Source organism: Podarcis muralis, chromosome 2 (genome assembly GCF_964188315.1).
Source record: "Podarcis muralis chromosome 2, rPodMur119.hap1.1, whole genome shotgun sequence".
Lineage (NCBI taxonomy): Eukaryota > Metazoa > Chordata > Lepidosauria > Squamata > Lacertidae > Podarcis > Podarcis muralis.
In genome coordinates, this window is record NC_135656.1 from 123281116 (window position 1) to 123301058 (window position 19943).

At 45.7% G+C, this 19943-nt stretch overlaps 1 protein-coding gene across 1 annotated transcript in view; it reads right to left on the reverse strand.

Annotated features, from left to right (window-relative positions):
* Window positions 1-72: 72 nt before the first annotated feature.
* The window catches only part of LOC144326681 (uncharacterized), a 47035-nt gene continuing 27164 nt past the window's right edge, over window positions 73-19943 (reverse strand). Inside the window, 1 exon segment of the mRNA XM_077923423.1 lies at window positions 73-3750. Coding sequence (XP_077779549.1) covers window positions 2325-3750 — 1426 coding nt within the window. The 3' untranslated portion in view covers window positions 73-2324.

The window sequence follows — 19943 nt, forward strand, 5'->3', positions numbered from 1 at the left end:
TAAAAACACTTTTTTTTTAGCAAAACAAAAGTACCAAATATAAGCTCCAAATATCACCTCAGAACACCGCAATCAGAAATGGAAGCTTTAATTACAATGGGGGGTGCAAATTAGCAGTGCAACAAGGAAAATGGAAGGAAGAAGGCTTTGTTTTTTTCAAAAAAATTTATTGATTTCCTACTTTTTCACACAGAAAAAAGAAAAAACATGACAAAACACACAACAGAGACAATAAACTAAACACAAAAGAAAATTATTACTTCAAATACCTAAATCTCTTAACATTGGTAACTGACTTCCTCGAATCCCCTCTGTCTGAATTTCATTATATCACCTGTATAACAGTTCTCTAATTTCATATTTATAATAATATTAACTCCTTTCATTAAATAACCTCTTCTCCTTTATTATTATTCTAATCCTTAATATTTACTACCACATATTCTTATTCTACCCCTAAGCCTATTTGTTGCTTCCAAGAATTTTCTATTTATCATATATTACAATATTTAGCTAAATATTCTTTAAATTTCTTCCAATCCTCTTGTGCCTCCTTTCCAGTCGTAGAATTTTACTATCTAACGAAAATGAAAAAGCCAAATAAAAATGCATTTTTTTTTTAGCAAAAACAAAAGCACCAAATATAAGCTCCAAATATCACCTCAGAACAATGCAATCGGAAATGGGAGGCTTTTATTACAATGGGGGGATGCAAATTAGCAGCGGAACAGTGAAAACAGAAGGAAGAAGGCTTTGATTAGAATGCAGGGGGATGCAAATTAGCAGCGGAACAGTGAAAACAGAAGCTCAGGAGCATGTTCAGCTTCTGAAGCAAAGTTCACAAACTGGAACACTGACTTCCAGGTTTGCAGCATTCGAGTTCAAAGTTGTTCAGGAACTAAGCTGTTTGAAAACCACTGTATATAGATATGGTTGCCATATGTACAGAATTGCAAGTAGCGTCTGGGAGGAAATTGCTGAAATGTCCGGGAAAATCTGGACGTATGGCAGCCAATGTCGCAAGTGTAGATTTCGGCAAACTTCACTTAAAATAGATACGCCCCCCCCCCCCAGTTCCTTCAAGCCCTCCTCATAAGGCTTGGTTTCAGACCCTTGATGATCTTGATTGAGTCCTCTGCATCATCTTCATGAAGTTTTCCCTTAGTGTGTAGCAAGCTGTAAACCTTAAATTTACTTTCCACAGTTGTTCCCATAAAGCAAAGTCAATATTGTGTCCTACATCCCTGGCCCAGCTTCTCATTGATGTTTTAATCATTTCATTCTTTGTATTCCACTCAAGTAATGTTATATATTTTAGATACAGTGGTACATCGGGTTACATACGCTTCAGGTTACATACGCTTCAGGTTACAGGCTCCACTAACCCAGAAATAGTACCTTGGGTTAAGAACTTTGCTTCAGGATGAGAACAGAAATCGCGCAGCGGGAGGTCCCATTAGCTAAAGTGGTGCTTCAGGTTAAGAACAGTTTCAGGTTAAGAATGGACCTCCAGAATGAATTACGTACATAACCAGAGTTACCACTGTACAATTTTAACCCGGGAGCCTAATAACTCCCTTTCAAACTGTGAGTTTTGTTCTGCAAATCTGTTTTTTAAATTCTAACTTAAATGTTGTATTCAACTGGTGGTAACTTGACCAGTCTCCCTCCCACCTAGAGGAAGAAGTCCCCTTTATAGGGACCCCACATACAATTAAGCAATACCACACGGCCCTACACCTATCCTCCCAATACATCAACCTCAGCGGGTAAAGTATTGGTCTGCTGTGTCAAAGTTTTACTGAACGGTTGGATAATATTGGCGAGAGCGCCTGTAATGTCACAGTCACCACTTCCCCCGGAATAAGAATCACTTCCGTCCAAACCAGTAAGTATGTCTGTAATAATGACAATCTGACCAATGCCTAGACGACTTAAGCCCTATATCAGACTCCTCTCCATGGGTTTCCCTCCAAATATAGAGCATGGTCCAATCCCCTGGACATTCTCAGACTTACAGAAGTCCTTCTCAAGGTCATGAAGGAATCTGAAGAGGTGATTCAAGCAACACAAAAGGAGATTTCTCCTAAAGAGCAGGAGGAACTTTCTGATAGTAAGAGCCAGCAGTGAAAAGGAACTCCCTCAGAAGGGGGTGGACTCTCCTTCATTGGAGGTATTTAAGAAAAAGGTGGATGGCCATCTGTCATGGATGCTTGAAATGAGTTTTTTTCTGCATTGGCGGGGGTTGCACTAGATTCCGAATCTACCATTCTATTATTTACCCTGCTGTGAGTTCTTGAATTGACTTTTTTACGAGTGAAATTTTATCCACATTCCATGCGCTGATATGCTTTCAACCCTGTATGAATTATTTGGTGGGCCATGAGAGTGGCACTCTGACTGAAGCTTTTCCCACATTCCAAACACTAAGAGGTTTTCTCTCTTGTATGAATTATTTGATGGGAAGCGAGACTGTGGCTCTGACTGAAGCTCTTCCCACAATCGAAGCACTGATATGGTTTCTCCCCTGTATGAATTCTTTGATGGGAAGTGAGACTTTGGCTGTGACTGAAGCTCTTTCCACATTCCAAGCACTGAAAGGGTTTCTGCCCTGTATGGATTCTTTGATGGGATGTGAGACTCTGCCTGTGACTGAAGCTCTTCCCACACTCCAAGCATTGATAGGGTTTCTTCCCTGTATGAATTCTTTGATGGGAAGTGAGATGGTGTCTGTGACTGAAGCTCTTCCCACATTCCAAGCACTGATAGGGTTTCTCCTTTGTATGAACTTTTTGATGGGAAGTGAGACTCTGCCTGTGACTGAAGCTCTTTCCACATTCCAAGCACTGATAGGGTTTCTGCCCTGTATGAATTCTTTGATGGGAAGAGAGATTATTTCTGAGAATGAAGCTTTTTCCACAATCCAAGCATTGATATGGTTTCTCCCCAGTATGGATTCTTTGATGGGAAGTGAGACTCTGCCTGCGACTAAAGCTCTTTCCACAATCCAAGCACTGATAGGGTTTCTCCCCAGTATGAATTCTTTGATGGGAAGCGAGACTGCTGCTCTGACTGAAGCTCTTTCCACATTCCAAGCACTGATAGGGTTTCTTCCCTGTATGAATTCTTTGATGGGAAGTAAGACTGCTGCTGTGACTGAAGCTCTTCCCACATTCCAAGCACTGATAGGATTTCCCCCCTGTATGAATTCTTTGATGGCAAGTGAGAGTTTCCTTCAGACGGAAGCATTTTCCACAGTCTAAGCAGTGATAGGGCTTCTCCCCTGTATGAATTGTTTGATGGGAAGTGAGTCTTCCTTTCCGACTGAAGCTCTTCCCACATTCCAAGCATTGATAGGGCTTCTCCTGTGTATGAATTCTTTGATGCAAAGTGAGACTGTCCTTTCGACTGTAGCACTTTCCACATTCCAAGCACTGATAGGGTTTCTCCCCAGTATGAATTCTTTGATGGGTAGTGAGATTTTTGCTGTGTCTGAAGCTCTTCCCACATTCCAAGCATTGATAGGGTTTCTCCCCTGTATGAATTCTTTGATGGGAATCGAGATGGGGGTGTTGACTGAAGGTCTTTCCGCATTCGAAGCACTGATAGGGTTTCTCCCCTGTATGAATTCTTTGATGGGTAGTGAGTTGGGTCCCATACAGGAAGCTCTTCCCACATTCAAAACACTGATATCTTTTATCCCCTCTATGAATTCTTTGATGAATAGTGAGACCTTTCCTCTGACTGAAGCTCTTCCCACATTCCAAGCACTGATAAGATTTCTCCCCTGTATGAATTCTTTGATGGGAAGTGAGGCTCTTCCTTCGAATTAAGGACTTTGTTTGATGGGAGGAGGACTGTGAGCTCTGACGGATGTTCTCGCCACACTTTGAATATTTATCGGACCTCTCCGCTATGTGAATTCTGTTGTGGTTCCCCTTGTTCTTCTCTTCCAATTCATCACCATCTGCAATGAAGAGAGAAGCTAATTAGAGCCTCAGGAAGAAATGGAGCTGCAGATTACTGAACAATGTTAATGAATGCTTGTGATAGAGGAAGAATTGAAGAGAGTTAGATGTGAGTCCTTACTGTTGGAATATCAAGCCTTTCTCATGAGAAGCTGGCAGCAGTCCCAGGCACCCGGCTTGATATCCCTGTTGACCTCCCTGGCTGCATTCCCCAGCAGACGCAGGCAAGGTCTCGATCAGCGATTCTTCTCAAACGTGAAAAGAACACCCCCCTCTTTCCTGCCTCCCCCAGGCAGGGGAAAGAGATAGACAGAAACGTATTTACATGCTTTTATTTCTGTCTTTGCAGCATTACAAAAAAACGTGACTGCACTCTACCAGAGTCCGGCAGTCTAGTAACAAACACTTCCTGTCCTATCTGGGCAGGAACAATCGTAAGAGCTCATATTACACTCTGAGCTATTTCCGGTGTGAATAGATCGGCCCCCTGATTCCCATGGAACAGTCCCAGCATTCCCATTATGTTTTGCTTTCCATCCAACAGTTCGCAGCTGCATTGCTTTCTTATCGTAACATCCTCCCCCATAAGAATCAATGTGTGCTGCGAACAAAGCGTGATCCAGAGAAGAAAACAAACAGTTGTTATACACATAAGAATCCCCTGTTGTTTCAGTTCCACCCTTGGAACTACCCACCACTGGTTTCCCCAGTGTACCTCTCTGGTTGTCTACCTTCCAAGGAATGAGTGCATCTGCATTACCTTGGCTAGGGAATGTAGTTACACTTAGCAACTCCCTGTTGTGTCTTTGACTCTGACTTAGACACAGCTTCAACCTGTCTTGAGTTGTCAACAATAGTAACACATGCAACAGCTGAGTTAGCAAACTCTTTGGAATACCTCTTGGGTGGTACGCCCTTTGTAACTCTCTCGGACCTGCGTATGAGGTGCTGATCCTCTCTGCTCACTGGTTCAGTCTCAGGACTCTTTGGAGAACCAGTTCCAATAGTAAACAGTGGTTCATCCTCCACCTGTGAAGGTCTATCTATTATGTGAGATTTCCTCTCAATAACTGTGTCAACTGAGCTCTTCGAGCTATCACTCTCAGTACCACTGTAATCTGTAAAATAATCATCATCATCTGAATTGTCCTCAGTGGGAAATGTGTGAACAATTACTCTCTCCTGTTCAGGAGCACTCTCTAGTAAATTTGTGAGAATCACCTGACCAGATTCAGACAAAATTACTCTGTAGAGACCCTTTTCATAACCCACGAAAATGCCTCTGGCATTCTTTACTCCACCTGGAGCTTCAGTTAGGACATGAGACCCAAAAACCTTAAAATGGGCAACAGAAGGTTTTCTGTGGAATAGCTTTTCAAAAGGAGAACATCCCAAACCTTTTGAAACCTTTCTCAACCAACAATAACAAAAAGACAATAGCGATTCTGCCCAAAACTCATGTGGCAAATGTGAACTCAGCAATTGCGCCTTCATCCCTTTTTGCAATTCTCTGTTCCCTTGCATACAGACACTTTTGTTCCATGCACCTGCTGAAACAGCAACCTTGTGTCTTATCCCTTTCTCATCCAGGAAATCCTGAAAATCCTGTAAAAGAAAAACTGGCTTTTCATCTGTGAAAAGACAATCAATGTTAGCATCATGAACATATTTCACCTTGTCACAAAACTCTTTAAACCTTTCTAAGGTTTCTTTTGGTCTCTGCATTACATGTATCCACGCATAGTGAGAGAAATAATCCACACACACAAGATAATATCTTGCTTTGCCTCTAGATGGTTCTAGAGGACCAATCACATCAGCATACACTCGCTGAAAAGCTTTGGTTACTCTCTCCGCCTTCTGGATGCCCTTCGTCGGACCTACAAGAGAAACCATGTTAGAAACAGATGCATTACACTTTACGTAATCACTTTGATCAAAAGTCAACAAATACAGTCCATCTTTCTCTTTGGCAGAAAGATACAGTTCTCCATCTTTGAAGATCTTGCAGCTTTCCTTATCATAGGACACGACCAGTCCTTTCTTTGTGATCTGCGAAACACTCAGCAGATTGAACTTCAAATCAGGAACCAAATACACATTGTTAATAGTCAAGTTCAGACTCTCAAGATACACAGTTCCAAACCCGGTCGCTTCCAGCTCCTGACCATTGGCCTGTTTCACAGCGAAGCTTTGCTTCTTAAACGTTGAAAACAGTTCTCTGTGTGACGTCATGTGTTCAGTCACTCCAGTGTCCAAAATAAAAGCGTTTTCCACCTCTGGTGTGGCTTTTAGTGACATCAAAGCCATAGCTGTTTCCACCTGGGACTTTGTATGACTTTTGCCTGACACCTCAGGCTTTGCAGAGCTCCCCTTAGCTCCTTTCTGCTGACGTGGCCTCTTACAGTTCCTCTAAAGATGCCCAGGTTGGCCACAATTGCAACAACAAACAACGTTCAGAGCTTCAGCTTGCTCTTCTCTTGCAATAGCAGTGGGGGCGCTCCAACTCTGAGCCTCACTCCCCCTGTCAGCAACATCCATTGCAGCAAGAACAGGAACAGCAACAGCAACAGTTGCAACAGTTCCTTCACTCCCCCTTTTGGGGTCAAAGCTCTCCTCAGCTTTCGATGATCTTTCAAGAATCTGGCTATCGCTTTCTTGGCTCTCTCCCTCTGTTGGTGCAGCCAACTCCTGGCCCTTGCTTCCCATCCCAGCATCACAAGCTTTCCGAAGGGATTCCCAAGCGACTTGTGGCTCCTCAGCACCCAATAGAATTGGCTCAAGACAAGCTTCCACATTCTCAGCCAGAATTCTGATCACACGCTGCTTCAGTTCACTCTGAACTTCAGCCTTCCTTCCCTGTGCATGTCCAGCATCAGGTGGTGGTGATTGCAGCAAGTGCCACAGCTGCTTTTCCACCAACAAATATTCCATTGCAAGACTCCATTGATCCCAATTTTGCCCACTCAGCTTCTGACTGAATAAGGCCATCTTTATTCCAAGCCTCAGCTCTCACTCTCGAGCCTGCTAAAATCCAATAGCTGGCTTGTTTACTGCTTGCAGCTAAATGCAGGCTGCTTTGGAAATTCCCTCCAAAAGCAGTGAGATTATAGACAAAACAAAAGTTGTTTTCCCAGCCTCTCACAGCCCCAGCCTTTACTTGGCTTGTAACTTTCCACTTCGCAGTAGTTATTCACGTCTCGTTGCTTAGCAACTGGACATTTCAGGCTTTTGTTCCAACCCCCTTTATCTCTTCCCAAGAATGCATGGAATGTGGCTCTCTCACAGTGCTGTTTCTTTATCCAAAAAGCAGCTTTTGCGAACCAGAGAATACTCAATCTGCGTTCACTCTTTTAGCCCACAAAATCAGCATACCTTAGGGGTTCCGTTGCTTCTGGCTTATCAGCCACGGTGATCAGCTGTTCAATGTAGCTCCATCCGCACGCACATACTTCCATTATCTCCTTGCAGAGGATGAGGTACGATCCATCAACCTCTTTAGCAGCTTCCATGGATCGATGCCAACCAGCTCCGTCTGCTACCATTTGTTGGAATATCAAGCCTTTCTCATGAGAAGCTGGCAGCAGTCCCAGGCACCCGGCTTGATATCCCTGTTGACCTCCCTGGCTGCATTCCCCAGCAGACGCAGGCAAGGTCTCGATCGGCGATTCTTCTCAAACGTGAAAAGAACACACCCCTCTTTCCTGCCTCCCCCAGGCAGGGGAAAGAGATAGACAGAAACGTATTTACATGCTTTTATTTCTGTCTTTGCAGCATTACAAAAAAACGTGACTGCACTCTACCAGAGTCCGGCAGTCTAGTAACAAACACTTCCTGTCCTATCTGGGCAGGAACAATCGTAAGAGCTCATATTACACTCTGAGCTATTTCCGGTGTGAATAGACCGGCCCCCTGATTCCCACGGAACAGTCCCAGCATTCCCATTATGTTTTGCTTTCCATCCAACAGTTCGCAGCTGCATTTCTTTCTTATCGTAACACTTACTACAGTTTTCCCTGCCTTTCTTGGCTGGAATTGCTTGGCTTTTATCCGGGATAGATTTTGTTTGGCTCAGTCATGGAGTCCACTCCATCTCAAAGGTCAGTCATCTCTTTGGTCAACAAAATGCAGACCGAAGCAAAAGCAAAAAAAACCCAAACCTGACAGAAGTTACTTCAACTTCCCTAAAAACTTTCAAGCTGACATTTAAGAAGGCCTGCGCAGTTCAGGGAAATCTGGTCATTGTTTAAAAAGGCATGCCTAGATGAAGTATATTCACAAAGAAACCAGTTGATATCCCTCCATTCAGGGCTCACGGTGAGGATGTTAGAATCCCAGATGCTGTTGGTCTCCATCCAAATAGTGGAGGTTCATCACATAGAGGTATGTATGGAGTTTCAAAACTCATCTTATGATCCAACAGGGAGTTTCACTGAGGGTGCATTATTCCCCGATTCCCCTCCTTGACTTCCTTATGCAGAGCTCTCTGGTCAGGATCCAGCAATCTCCACGCCTCAACAAACAGGAACATCTTCATTTGCACACTCCCCAACAGCATTTATCTCAATCTGGTTGGTCTCAATTTAAATTTATAAATCACTTTCTTCACTTGGAACCACCCTCCCATGTTCATGAGGAGACCAACTCTGTATTGTTTCATTGGTAGCAGTAGAGGGAAAATGACTATGACTCACACTTAATCTAAGCACGACAGTCACAAGAGCTCCTGACTAGGCATTTAGCAAGGAGATGTTCAATGTACTCTGTTCTCCCCTATCTCTCCTCCCCCCAATTTAAACCAATTCATGAATTCAGAACTCATACACTGACCACTAATGATAAACCATCTGTTATAGATATTCCTGTAAATTTATTCTGCTATTTTTGAGAATCACATGAGAATTCTTTTGAGAAATCATATGAGAATTTGATTTGAAAATCAAATCTACATATTTGTATCATTTATGAGACCTATATGATCCTTGTTTTTAAAAGAAAAGGAAAAGTTATTCCTAAAAGAAAAGAAAAAGGCAAAACACAGAGGCCCCATCTGTGATCAATCTATAAAGCAGGTTACTTTAAAGAATCATGGCTTCTAGTGCTGCCTGATGGATCAGTCAGTTCTCTGACACTGGTAGGGCATTCAATCACAGTACAGGTTGTAGACATCTTGAGCTGCCAATACATCGCGGTGGCCGGGGAGCTGTGATGTATTCCTAGATCAAATTGCCTGCAGATGTCAAAGGCGCAGGCAGGAAGGCAGGTAGGTAGAGGAGCCCGAAAAGGTGCTCACCTTCTCAATCTCCATCCGCCTGCCTGCCTCATCCCACCCTCTAGCTGAGCAAGGCCCAATGCCTCTCCAGCCCCATCCATCCATGTCCCCATCTCCACTCCCCTGGGACTCACCAGATCCCTCGGAGGTCCCTGGGAGGGAACGCTCAGAGGCTGTGAGGAGGGATGCAGGAGACAACCTGACCAGGTCAACTGTCCATCTTCCCCCTTCCATCCTCGCTAGGTTTACAAATTCAGTCTCTTTCATCCTTCCTGAGGAGTCGAGAAGCCACCACAAGCTGCAGGGTCCTGGGAGAGAGGAAGAAACAAAGGGAGCCTCAGAGGCCCTGCAGGGATTCTCCTGCCCTAGATAGTCCCCTGCTCCTGAAGAAGCACAAATGGGGCAGCCCCTTCCCAACAGAAACCCCATTTGAAACATCTCCAGTGATTCCCATTTAATCTGTTGGCACCTCACCAAACTTCATAAGGATGGCATGGTATGCACACTAGTGACCTGAGAGTGGACCCCATTGAACTCAGAGGGGCTTATGGATAGAACTAGGTGCAAAAACCAGGCACCATCCTGTCCCCAACCTGAAAACTGCAGCCCCAGAGCATGGGCAGAATACAGCCGAGTAGCTATTACATGTAGGTGCCCCCACGACTCAATGCAAGAGATGACTTGGCAGTTGAGCTGGCTGGGCCCCAAACCTCTTTCTGCTCATCATTAGAGCTGCTGAGAGACCCTAGAAGGTTGGGAATAGGATCTGGCTCCTGCTGTTTCTTAGCCACCTCCTCATTTTCCTTATTCACGCAAAATGGAGTCATTTTTGGTTGTGCTTTCTTTAGAGAAGCTCTCTTTGGAGCAGGGCCCGTGGCACTCGGGGGGAGACCAGAAATTTTATAACCACTCCAGGTCAACACCATCTTTTCCCTTAATTCCTTATCATGTTTCCTTATACCATTTGTAGCAATTAAAGCTTTTCTAACTTTAGTCTGCAGCAACTTCTGTGTCATTCACTTAGTGTTCTGCAGAATGCGGAGGCTAGACTGGTGACTGGGAGTGGCTGCTGGAACCATGTAAGACCGCTCCTAAAGGATCTACATTGGTTCCCAGTATGTTTCCAAGCAGAATTCAAAGTGTTGATGCTGACCTTTAAAGCCCTAAACGGCCTCGGCCCAGGATACCTGAAGGAGCATCTCCACCCCCATCCTTCAGCCTGGACCTGAGGTTCAGCACCAAGGGCCTTCTGGCGGTTCCCTCAGTGCAAGAAGAGAAGTTACAGGGAAGCAGGCTGAGGGCCTTCTTGGTAGTGGCTCCCTCCCTGTGGAACACGCTCCCATCAGATGTCAAGGAGATGAGTAACTATGTAACCTTAAGAAGACACCTGAAGGCAGCCCTGTATATTGTATGTGCTGGAAGCCGCCCATAGTGTCTGGGAAAACCCAGTCAACTGGGTAGCAGGTAAATATTATTATTGTTGTTGTTGTTATTACTATTATTATTCACACAGGATTTTGATGGCGGTGGCAGCTTCACCCCAGTGCCTTGCCAGGGCAGGAGGGGCTTGGTCTTCCTAAAAATATTGAGCTGAGCAAGGCTGGATGCAGCTCCTGCTCCCAAGAGTGGCACATGCCAGTCTGTGCACTTGCTCTGCTGGGAGGGGGCAGATGTTTAACAAGGTTGGAAACCAGATCTCACCCGGCCCTAGGGACTCCTCCCAAGAATCCTGGGAGCCAGAATTGGTTCAGGACCCTGAGAGGTGCAAGGAGACAGCTTCAGCCCTGCTGCCCAAAGACTGCAATTCCCAGAGTGGTCACCAATCCCCCCTTCTTGCCAGGGAACTCTGGGAATTGTATTTGGGTAGATGGTGGGAGAGGGTCTCCCCTCCAGTCTCCACACCTGGGGGGGGGGGGCTGTATCTCCCCACTCCACAGGGCTTCTCCTTCCTCCGATTCCTTGGATGCTTCTCTGTGTTATGAAATGCGACTTTCCCCTCAGTCTGAAGGGGGCTTATTTGCTTGCCCTCCTTTTGTTGCCCCAAAGACCCCTCCCCAAAAAGGAAGGCAGCATCTTGATCCAAAGGAAGAACAGAGTTACAGACCTGCTGGACACTCAGCCCCTCCCTGCCATGGCAGAGAGGAACTGGGGGCAGGACCCTCTGCTCCCTGACTTGGGGGTCTCCCCCCCCCCCATGCATGAGCTGAACGGGGGGCCCCTTGCCTCCTCCCTTGCAGCCCTGGGACCCCCTTCTCCTCGCTGCACCCCAAGGGGGAAGAGAGAAGAGACTCACCAGATTCCAGGAGGGGCACCGAGGAAGTTTTTGCAAAGCAGAGAGAACAAAGCAGCCTCCTCTTTGCTGGCAGGAAGGGACTGGGCAGGGAGGGGCTTCTGCTGGGGAGGACCTTGCCCCCCCCACCGCCCTCCCCTTCCTGTCCTCTCTAGGAATCCCGCTCTGCTCCTTTTAACCCTTGGCAAGCCGAGGGCACCCAGACCGCCCCTCCCTCCCTCCCTCTCCCTGCCTGCTTCTGCGCTCTAGGGCTGCCCTCCCTTCTCCATATGGGCCAAGGACTCTGCATCAAGCCCCCCCCCCCATCTTATTGCAGACTGACGACAAGGGAGGTGGGGGATCCCGGGTACCATTCTGCCGTGTGCAACTGGATCCCTGCTTTGAAATGACTCAATAATTGAATGTTAAAGGGCCTCTCCTGGAAGCGCCTTCCCTGGGACCCACCGGCAGGGTACGAGGGATCCGGCTGCGAAGTTGGGGACCTGAAGGGTCTCCTTGGAAGTCTCCCCCACCCACCCACCCGCGTTTCTCTTTTCCTGGGGGGCCAAGAGATGCTCCCCTGCCCTGCACCCCCAGGGGCCCCTTTGTGAAAACTGAAGTGTGATGCCCATCAAAGGGAAGGTGAAGGTGAAGGACCCCTGGACCTTTGTCCACAGAGAGCTCCCTCCCCCTTTCTTCCCCACACCAAACATAACCACAGTTTTGAAAATCCTTCATATTCTGGGCATGTGCAGATTTTGCAGCTTTCTGTAAACCCGAGGCAGGGAAGAAGTGGTCCCGTTGTCCCCCACCTCCCAAAAAGTTGATTGACATTGTTACCGGAAAAATCCGAGGGCTCCCTTGGACAAAAAGTAAAGACACCAACCAGAGTAAATTGAAGCAAATCAGCAGCCTGTAGGCTTGGTCTTTATTGAAGAAAGACTGTCGCGACAGGGTGCTCCCCTCACTTGCAGGTGAGAGGAAAGACACAGAAAAATGGTGTGCAAGGTCTTATAAAAACTTTTGGAATTTCCATCCTGTCAAAAAGGGGAAAAGAGAGGACCCAAATAATTACCGCCCAGTCAGTCTGACATCAATACCAGGGAAGATTCTGGAGCAGATCATTAAGCAAACAGTCTGTGAGCACCTAGAAAGGAATGCTGTGATCACCAATAGTCAGGATGGATTTCTGAAAAATAAGTCATGTCAGACTAACCTGATCTCATTTTTTTAACAGAATTACAAGCCTGGTAGATGAAGGGAACGCAGTGGATGTAGCCTACCTTGATTTCAGCAAGGCATTTGACAAGGTGCCCCATAATATTCTTGTAAAGAAGCTGGTAAAATGCAGTCTTGACTATGCTACCACTCAGTGGATTTGTAACTGGATGACTGACCGAACCCAAAGGGTGCTCATCAATGGTTCCTCTTCATCCTGGAGAAGAGTGACTAGTGGGGTGCCACAGGGTTCTGTCTTGGGCCCGGTCTTATTCAACATCTTTATCAACGACTTGGATGATGGACTCAAGGGCATCCTGATCAAATTTGCAGATGACACCAAACTGGGAGGGGTGGCTAACACCCCAGAGGACAGAATCACACTTCAAAACGACCTTGACAGATTAGAGAACTGGGCCAAAACAAACAAGATGAATTTTAGTTACAGATGGGTAGCCGTGTTGGTCTGCCATAGTCAAAACAAAAGAATCTGAAGAAGTGTGCATGCACACGAAAGCTCATACCAAGAACTAACTTAGTTGGTCTTTAAGGTGCTACTGGAAGGAATTTTTTTTGTTTTGAAGATGAATTTTAACAGGGAGAAATGTAAAGTATTGCACTTGGGCAAAAAAAATGAGAGGCACAAATACAAGATGGGTGACACCTGGCTTGAGAGCACTACATGTGAAAAGGATCTAGGAGTCTTGGTTGACCACAAACTTGACATGAACCAACAATTTGACGCGGCAGCTAAAAAAGCCAATGCAATTCTGGGCTGCATCAATAGGAGTATAGCATCTAGATCAAGGGAAGTAATAGTGCCACTGTATTCTGCTCTGGTCAGACCTCACCTGGAGTACTGTGTCCAGTTCTGGGCACCACAGTTCAAAAAGGACACTGACAAACTGGAATGTGTCCAGAGGAGGGCAACCAAAATGGTCAAAGGCCTGGAAACGATGCCTTATGAGGAACGGCTAAGGGAGCTGGGCATGTTTAGCCTGGAGAAGAGGAGGTTAAGGGGTGATATGATAGCCATGTTCAAATATATAAAAGGATGTCACATAGAGGAGGGAGAAAGGTTGTTTTCTGCAGCTCCAGAGAAGCGGACCTGGAGCAATGGATCCAAACTACAAGAAAGAAGATTCCACCTAAACATTAGGAAGAACTTCCTGACAGTAAGAGCTGTTCGACAATGGAATTTGCTGCCAAGGAGTGTGGTGGAGTCTCCTTCTTTGGAGGTCTTTAAGCAGAGGCTTGACAAGCATATGTCAGGAGTGCTCTGATGGTGTTTCCTGCTTGGCAGGGGGTTGGACTCGATGGCCCTTGTGGTCTCTTCCAACTCTATGATTCTATGATTCTAAGTCAAGCCCACCCCCAGAAACATCATGCATACATTACAGAAAGGAGGGCTTGAGGGAGGAGTTGTGGTGGTAACCTGAGTGTCCTGTCACCTGGCTGATTCCCTTCTCCCCCCTCCTCATGAGTCATTTTCAGAAGACAAAAGGTAGTTTCCTGCCCCCTGAAGGAAGATCTGATCATTGTCCTTTGTTCCAGTCCATGCTGAATCCACTCCCATATGGAAGTTCTTTGTGATCTTGATTGTCTTCTGTCTAGGACCATCGGGGTTGGCATAGCAACTGGGCAGGGCTCCTGTGGATGTGCTGGGAAGGTGAAGGGATTATGGCTGGCCTGTATCAAACCTTCCCCATTTTGTAGTCCTTCCTTCATGGAGTAAAATAAAAGTGGAACAGTGCAAATCTGAATGATGGGGGGGGGGGTTTCCTGCTACAACATTAAAATGGTGTGTGATGTGTGGCATCATCTCATCCATTAGACTGGGAGGAAAAGGGTGTGGGAGGGAAGCCCAGCCAAGCATTGCCAGGGGGCAGGTTGGGGGCACTGGCAGAGAATTCCCTGGAGGGGCTCCAGAGCTGCCTGGGCATCTTCCTCCTGCACAGGAATCTACTTGAAGTAAAGCAGGGGTGTGTGTGTCCTATTCCCACTGCTCCCCCTTCCTCCAGGGAAGTTGGATTCATGGAATCCTAGGAACTAAGAGAGAGCCAGCCAGCAAAAACCACAGAGAGCATGTGAAGCTAACTCTTTATTAGCAGAAAGAAGGACTGCTCCAGGGAGCCAGGAATGGTCAGCACTCAACTCTTCTCAGTAGTTGCAGAGATCCAGGTGGAAGAATCTGCAGCCCAGCCCTTTGCGGTTCTGAAGCACAAGAGCCAACTCCTAGGGGCTGATCGGCTTTGCCAATAAAATAATTTGTAGGGTCCTGGCACCCCCAAATTTAATGGGCCCTGCCATTCAAATAGAGTGTGTGCACGGCATCATATGATCAATTCTGCTGGACAGTGATTGCCTGGGCCCTCCTATTATTTCATTCAGGTCGGCACATCTGCTGAGAAGCAAGCCAGGTCAGATCAAGGTGCTTTTGGAAAAAACTAGTTTTCTGGATCCATTTCAATTGGGTTTTAGGCCCAGTTTGGGCTCAGAAACTGCTTTGGTCACCCTGTATGATGATGACCTCTGTCGAGAGTTAAGGGAAACATGTCCCTGTTCATTCTTCTCGACCTGTCAGTGGCTTTTGATACCATCGACCATGGTATCCTTCTGGAGCGACACTCCGAACTAGGAGAGTTTGGCATGACTTTGTGATGGTTCCAGTCCTAGCTGGATGGTCGTTCCCAGAGGGTGGTACATGGAGAGTGATTTTCAGCCCCCTGCAACCTTCAATGTGGGGTTCCTCAGGGCTCAAGCCTATCCCCCAGGTTGTTAAACATCTACATGAAACTGCTGGGTGGGCTTATCTGGAGGTTTGGAGTACGTTGTCAGCAGTATGCTGATGACACTCAACTCTGTTTCTCCTTTACATCTGCAGGTGAAAACAAAAAAATTCCTTCCAGTAGCACCTTAAAGACCAACTAAGTTAGTTCTTGGTATGAGCTTTCGTGTGCATGCACACTTCTTCAGATACACTGAAGAAGTATGCATGCACACGAAAGCTCATACGAAGAACTAACTTAGTTGGCCTTTAAGGTGCTACTGGAAGGAATTTTTTTGTTTTGACTATGGCAGACCAACACGGCTACCTATCTGTATCTGCAGGTGAGGCAGTGGAAGTGCTGGACCAGTGTCTTGCCTCGGTAATGGACTGGAGAGAGCCAACAAACTTAAGCTCAATCCAGATAAGACCGAGGCACTGTTAGTGGGTGGTTCCCTAGGCCACCTGCTCTTCACGGGGTCACGTTTCCTCCGAAGGAGCAGGTTCACAGCTTGGGGGTACTCCTGGAGCCTTTGCTGTCGCTCGAGGCTCAGGCGGCCTCGGTGGCCTGGAGTGCCTTCCATCAGCTTCGGTGATTAAAATGGTGATATTACCAAAAATCCTACTTTTATTTCAAACTATCCCAATGATGATTGAGACAAAATATTTTAAAAGCTGGCAAAGAGGCCTTGCCAATTTTATATGGCAAGGGAAGAAAGCCAGAAGAAAATCAGAAATAATGATGGGGCCAAAAGAAACGGGGGGATTTGCAGTCCCACATTTAAGAAGATATTCTGAAGCAGTGTGCTGGAGTTGGATGAAAGAGTGGATGTTACTAAAAGATACTGAAGTTTTGGAACTAGAAGGCTGGGACAAAATATACGGTTGGCATGGATATTTATTCTATGGGAAAATACAATTGCATAAAGGATTTACGAACCACCTAGTGAGAAAGGCCCTATTTGAGGTATGGGAGAGAACGAAAGAGAGAATTATAGAAAGAACTCCAAGGTGGACCTCTCCAATAGAGGGAACCTTGACATTAAAAAAAAAATTGCCTGGCCAATTTATAGAGATTTAGCAGAAGGAATGAATGAAAATATCAAATTGAAAGAATACAAAGAACTCAAAATACTAGGAATAAATTGGTTAGAATATTTCCAACTTAAGGCTACATATGAGAAAGATATAAAAACTAGGGGATTTGGGAATAAAATATCAAAATTGGAAAGAGAGGTTTTACAAAATAATCAAAAAACACTCTGTAAAATATATAGATTATTAGATAAAATCCTCCCAGATCAAGACGTCAAAGGAGAGAATATGCTAAAGTGGGAACTGGATTTAAGATATACAATTGATTCTGGAGATTGGAAAAAGTTTTGGGGGGAAAATATAAATTTTACAGCTTGCTATTCATTAAGAGAGAATTATATGAAGATGCACCACAGATGGTATATGGCACCAGACAGACTGGCAAAAATGAATAGATCAAATAGTAATAAATGCTGGAGATGTAATAGAATGAAAGGCACTCTATACCATATCTGGTGGACATGTCCAGAGGTCAAAATTTTTTGGGAGGTGGTCCCTGAAGAGATTAAAAAATAGATAAAAGTATCATATATCAGATGGGCAGAAGCATATTTACTAGGAATCTTGAGTAAGCATATCCCCAAAGACAAAATTAACACCTTTTTGTATGCAAGAACAACAGTGAAAATGTTGGTAGCCAGTCATTGGAAAGGAAATTATATCCCAACAAAAGGGGACTGATTAAGTAAACTATGTGAGTACCTGGAGTTAGAAAAATTGACAGATTTAATAAGGCATAAATCCAAAACTATAATACAGAAACAATGGGAATGCTTAAATGAATATTTATACAAGCAGGGCTCAAATACAGGCTAAAGGGTTGGAAGAAACTTTGAGAACCTGGCTATGTACTCAAGGAGTTAGTCTGAAGGCAGAAGATGTGGAACAAGCCCATCGCTGCCGAGGGCCCAAGGGGAGAAAATCCCCCAGGAATGTAATAATTAAATTTTCTAGAGAGAAGCTGCAACAGCAGGTATACCAGACTTTCAAGGAAATTAAAGAGTTGAGTTTCCAAGGGAAAAGAGTGTGGGTGAGTCGAGATGTATGCCTGGCTACTTTAAGGCAAGAAAGCCCAATGAAACATAAAGTAATAATAATAATAATAATAATAATAATAATAATAATAATAATAATTTATATCACGCCCTCCCCAGCCGAAGCCGGGCTCAGGGCGGCTAACAACAATAAAACAGTACAACAGTGCACAAAAACTGCATAATAACGACATAAGATTTTACAGCCGAATTTTATAAGGTAGAAAATTTGGCCCCGGAACTACAGCAACTTTTTAACAGTATACTAGAAGGGGGAAAGGCCACAGAAACATGGAGAAAGGCAGAAATAATGGTAATCTTAAAAGACCCTAAAGAAGTTGGTTCATATAGACCTATAAGTCTATTAAACCAAGATCATAAAATCTTCGCCAAAATTATGGCATCCCCCAAATAATAAAAGAAGACCAATATCACGGACAAGTAAAGAAGTTTGGGCTACTGAAATTAGACGTCTTTAAAGCATTTGATACACTCTCAGAGGAATTTTTATGGGAAATAATGACAAAATATGGAATAGGATAGGTTTTTTGGTTCGTGATAGAAGAACTATATAAGGAAAGAACAGCAGTGGGGAGAGTTAATGGGGAATACTCCCAACCTTTCCCAATACGCAGAGGCGTTCGGCAGCGGTGTCCTCTTTCGCCGTTCCTATTTATAATGGCTATAGAACAACTAGCGGAAAGGATAAGAAACTGTGGAAGGATAGAGGTCTATAAGCTTGGGAAAGAGAAGATGAAAATCAATTTGTTTGCAGATGATATTATTGGAATCATAACAAATCCTAAGGAAGGGATAAGGAAGGGACGAGTGAAGCCAACCACCTGTCTCCTGGATCCTTGCCCATCCTGGCTTATAAAAGCTAGCCGGGAAGGACTGGGCGATGGGCTTCGTGGGGTGGTGAATGCTTCCCTCTGTGAGGGAGCCTTCCCAGACCCACTGAAAGAGGCGGTTATTAAACCGCTTCTTAAAAAACCATCTTTAGATGCGGCCACGATGGCCAATTATCGCCCAGTCTCAAATCTTCCATTCTTGGGCAAGGTGATTGAGCGAGTGGTTGCTGAACAACTCCAGGCACGCCTGGAAGAAGCGGACCATTTGGATCCCTTCCAGTCGGGATTCAGGCCTCATCATGGGACTGAAACTGCCTTGGTCGCACTGGTTGATGATCTCCGGCGGGCTAGGGACAAAGGTGAGAGCTGTTTCCTAGTTCTGCTGGATCTCTCAGCGGCGTTTGATACCATCGACCGTAACATCCTTCTGGACCGTCTTGAGGGGCTGGGAGCTGGGGGCACTGTCATACAGTGGTTCCGCTCCTTCCTCCTGGGCCGTGTTCAGAAAGTGGTGGTGGGGGATGAGTGTTCAGACCCCTGGGCTCTCACTTGTGGGGTGCCTCAGGGTTCTGTCCTCTCCCCCATGCTTTTCAACATTTACATGCAGCCACTGGGAGAGATCATCAGGAGGTTTGGGCTGGGTGTTCATCAGTATGCGGATGATACCCAGCTCTACCTCTCTTTTAAATCAGAACCAGTGAAGGCGGTGAAGGTCCTGTGTGAGTGCCTGGAGGCGGTTGGAGGATGGATGGCGGCTAACAGATTGAGGTTGAATCCTGACAAGACAGAAGTACTGTTTTGGGGGGACAGGAGGCGGGCAGGTGTGGAGGATTCCCTGGTCCTGAATGGGGTAACTGTGGCCCTGAAGGACCAGGTGCGCAGCCTGGGAGTCATTTTGGACTCACAGCTGTCCATGGAGGCACAGGTCAAATCTGTAGCCAGGGCAGCTGTTTACCAGCTCCATCTGGTATGCAGGCTGAGACACTGCCTGCACTCGGACTGTCTCGCCAGAGTGGTGCATGCTCTGGTTATCTCCCGCTTGGACTACTGCAATGCGCTCTACGTGGGGCTACCTTTGAAGGTGACCCAGAAACTACAACTAATCCAGAATGCGGCAGCTAGACTGGTGACTGGGAGCGGCCGCAGAGACCATATAACACCGGTCTTGAAAGACCTACATTGGCTCCCAGTAAGTTTCCGAGCACAATTCAAAGTGTTGGTGCTGACCTTTAAAGCCCTAAACAGCTTTGGTCCAGTATATCTGAAGGAGCGTCTCCACCCCCATCGTTCTGCCCGGACACTAAGGTCCAGCTCCAAGGGCCTTCTGGCGGTTCCCTCACTGCGAGAGGCCAAGTTACAGGGAACCAGGCAGAGGGCCTTCTCGGTAGTGGCGCCTGTCCTGTGGAACGCCCTCCCATCAGATGTCAAAGCGATAAACAACTACTTGACATTCAGAAGACATCTGAAGG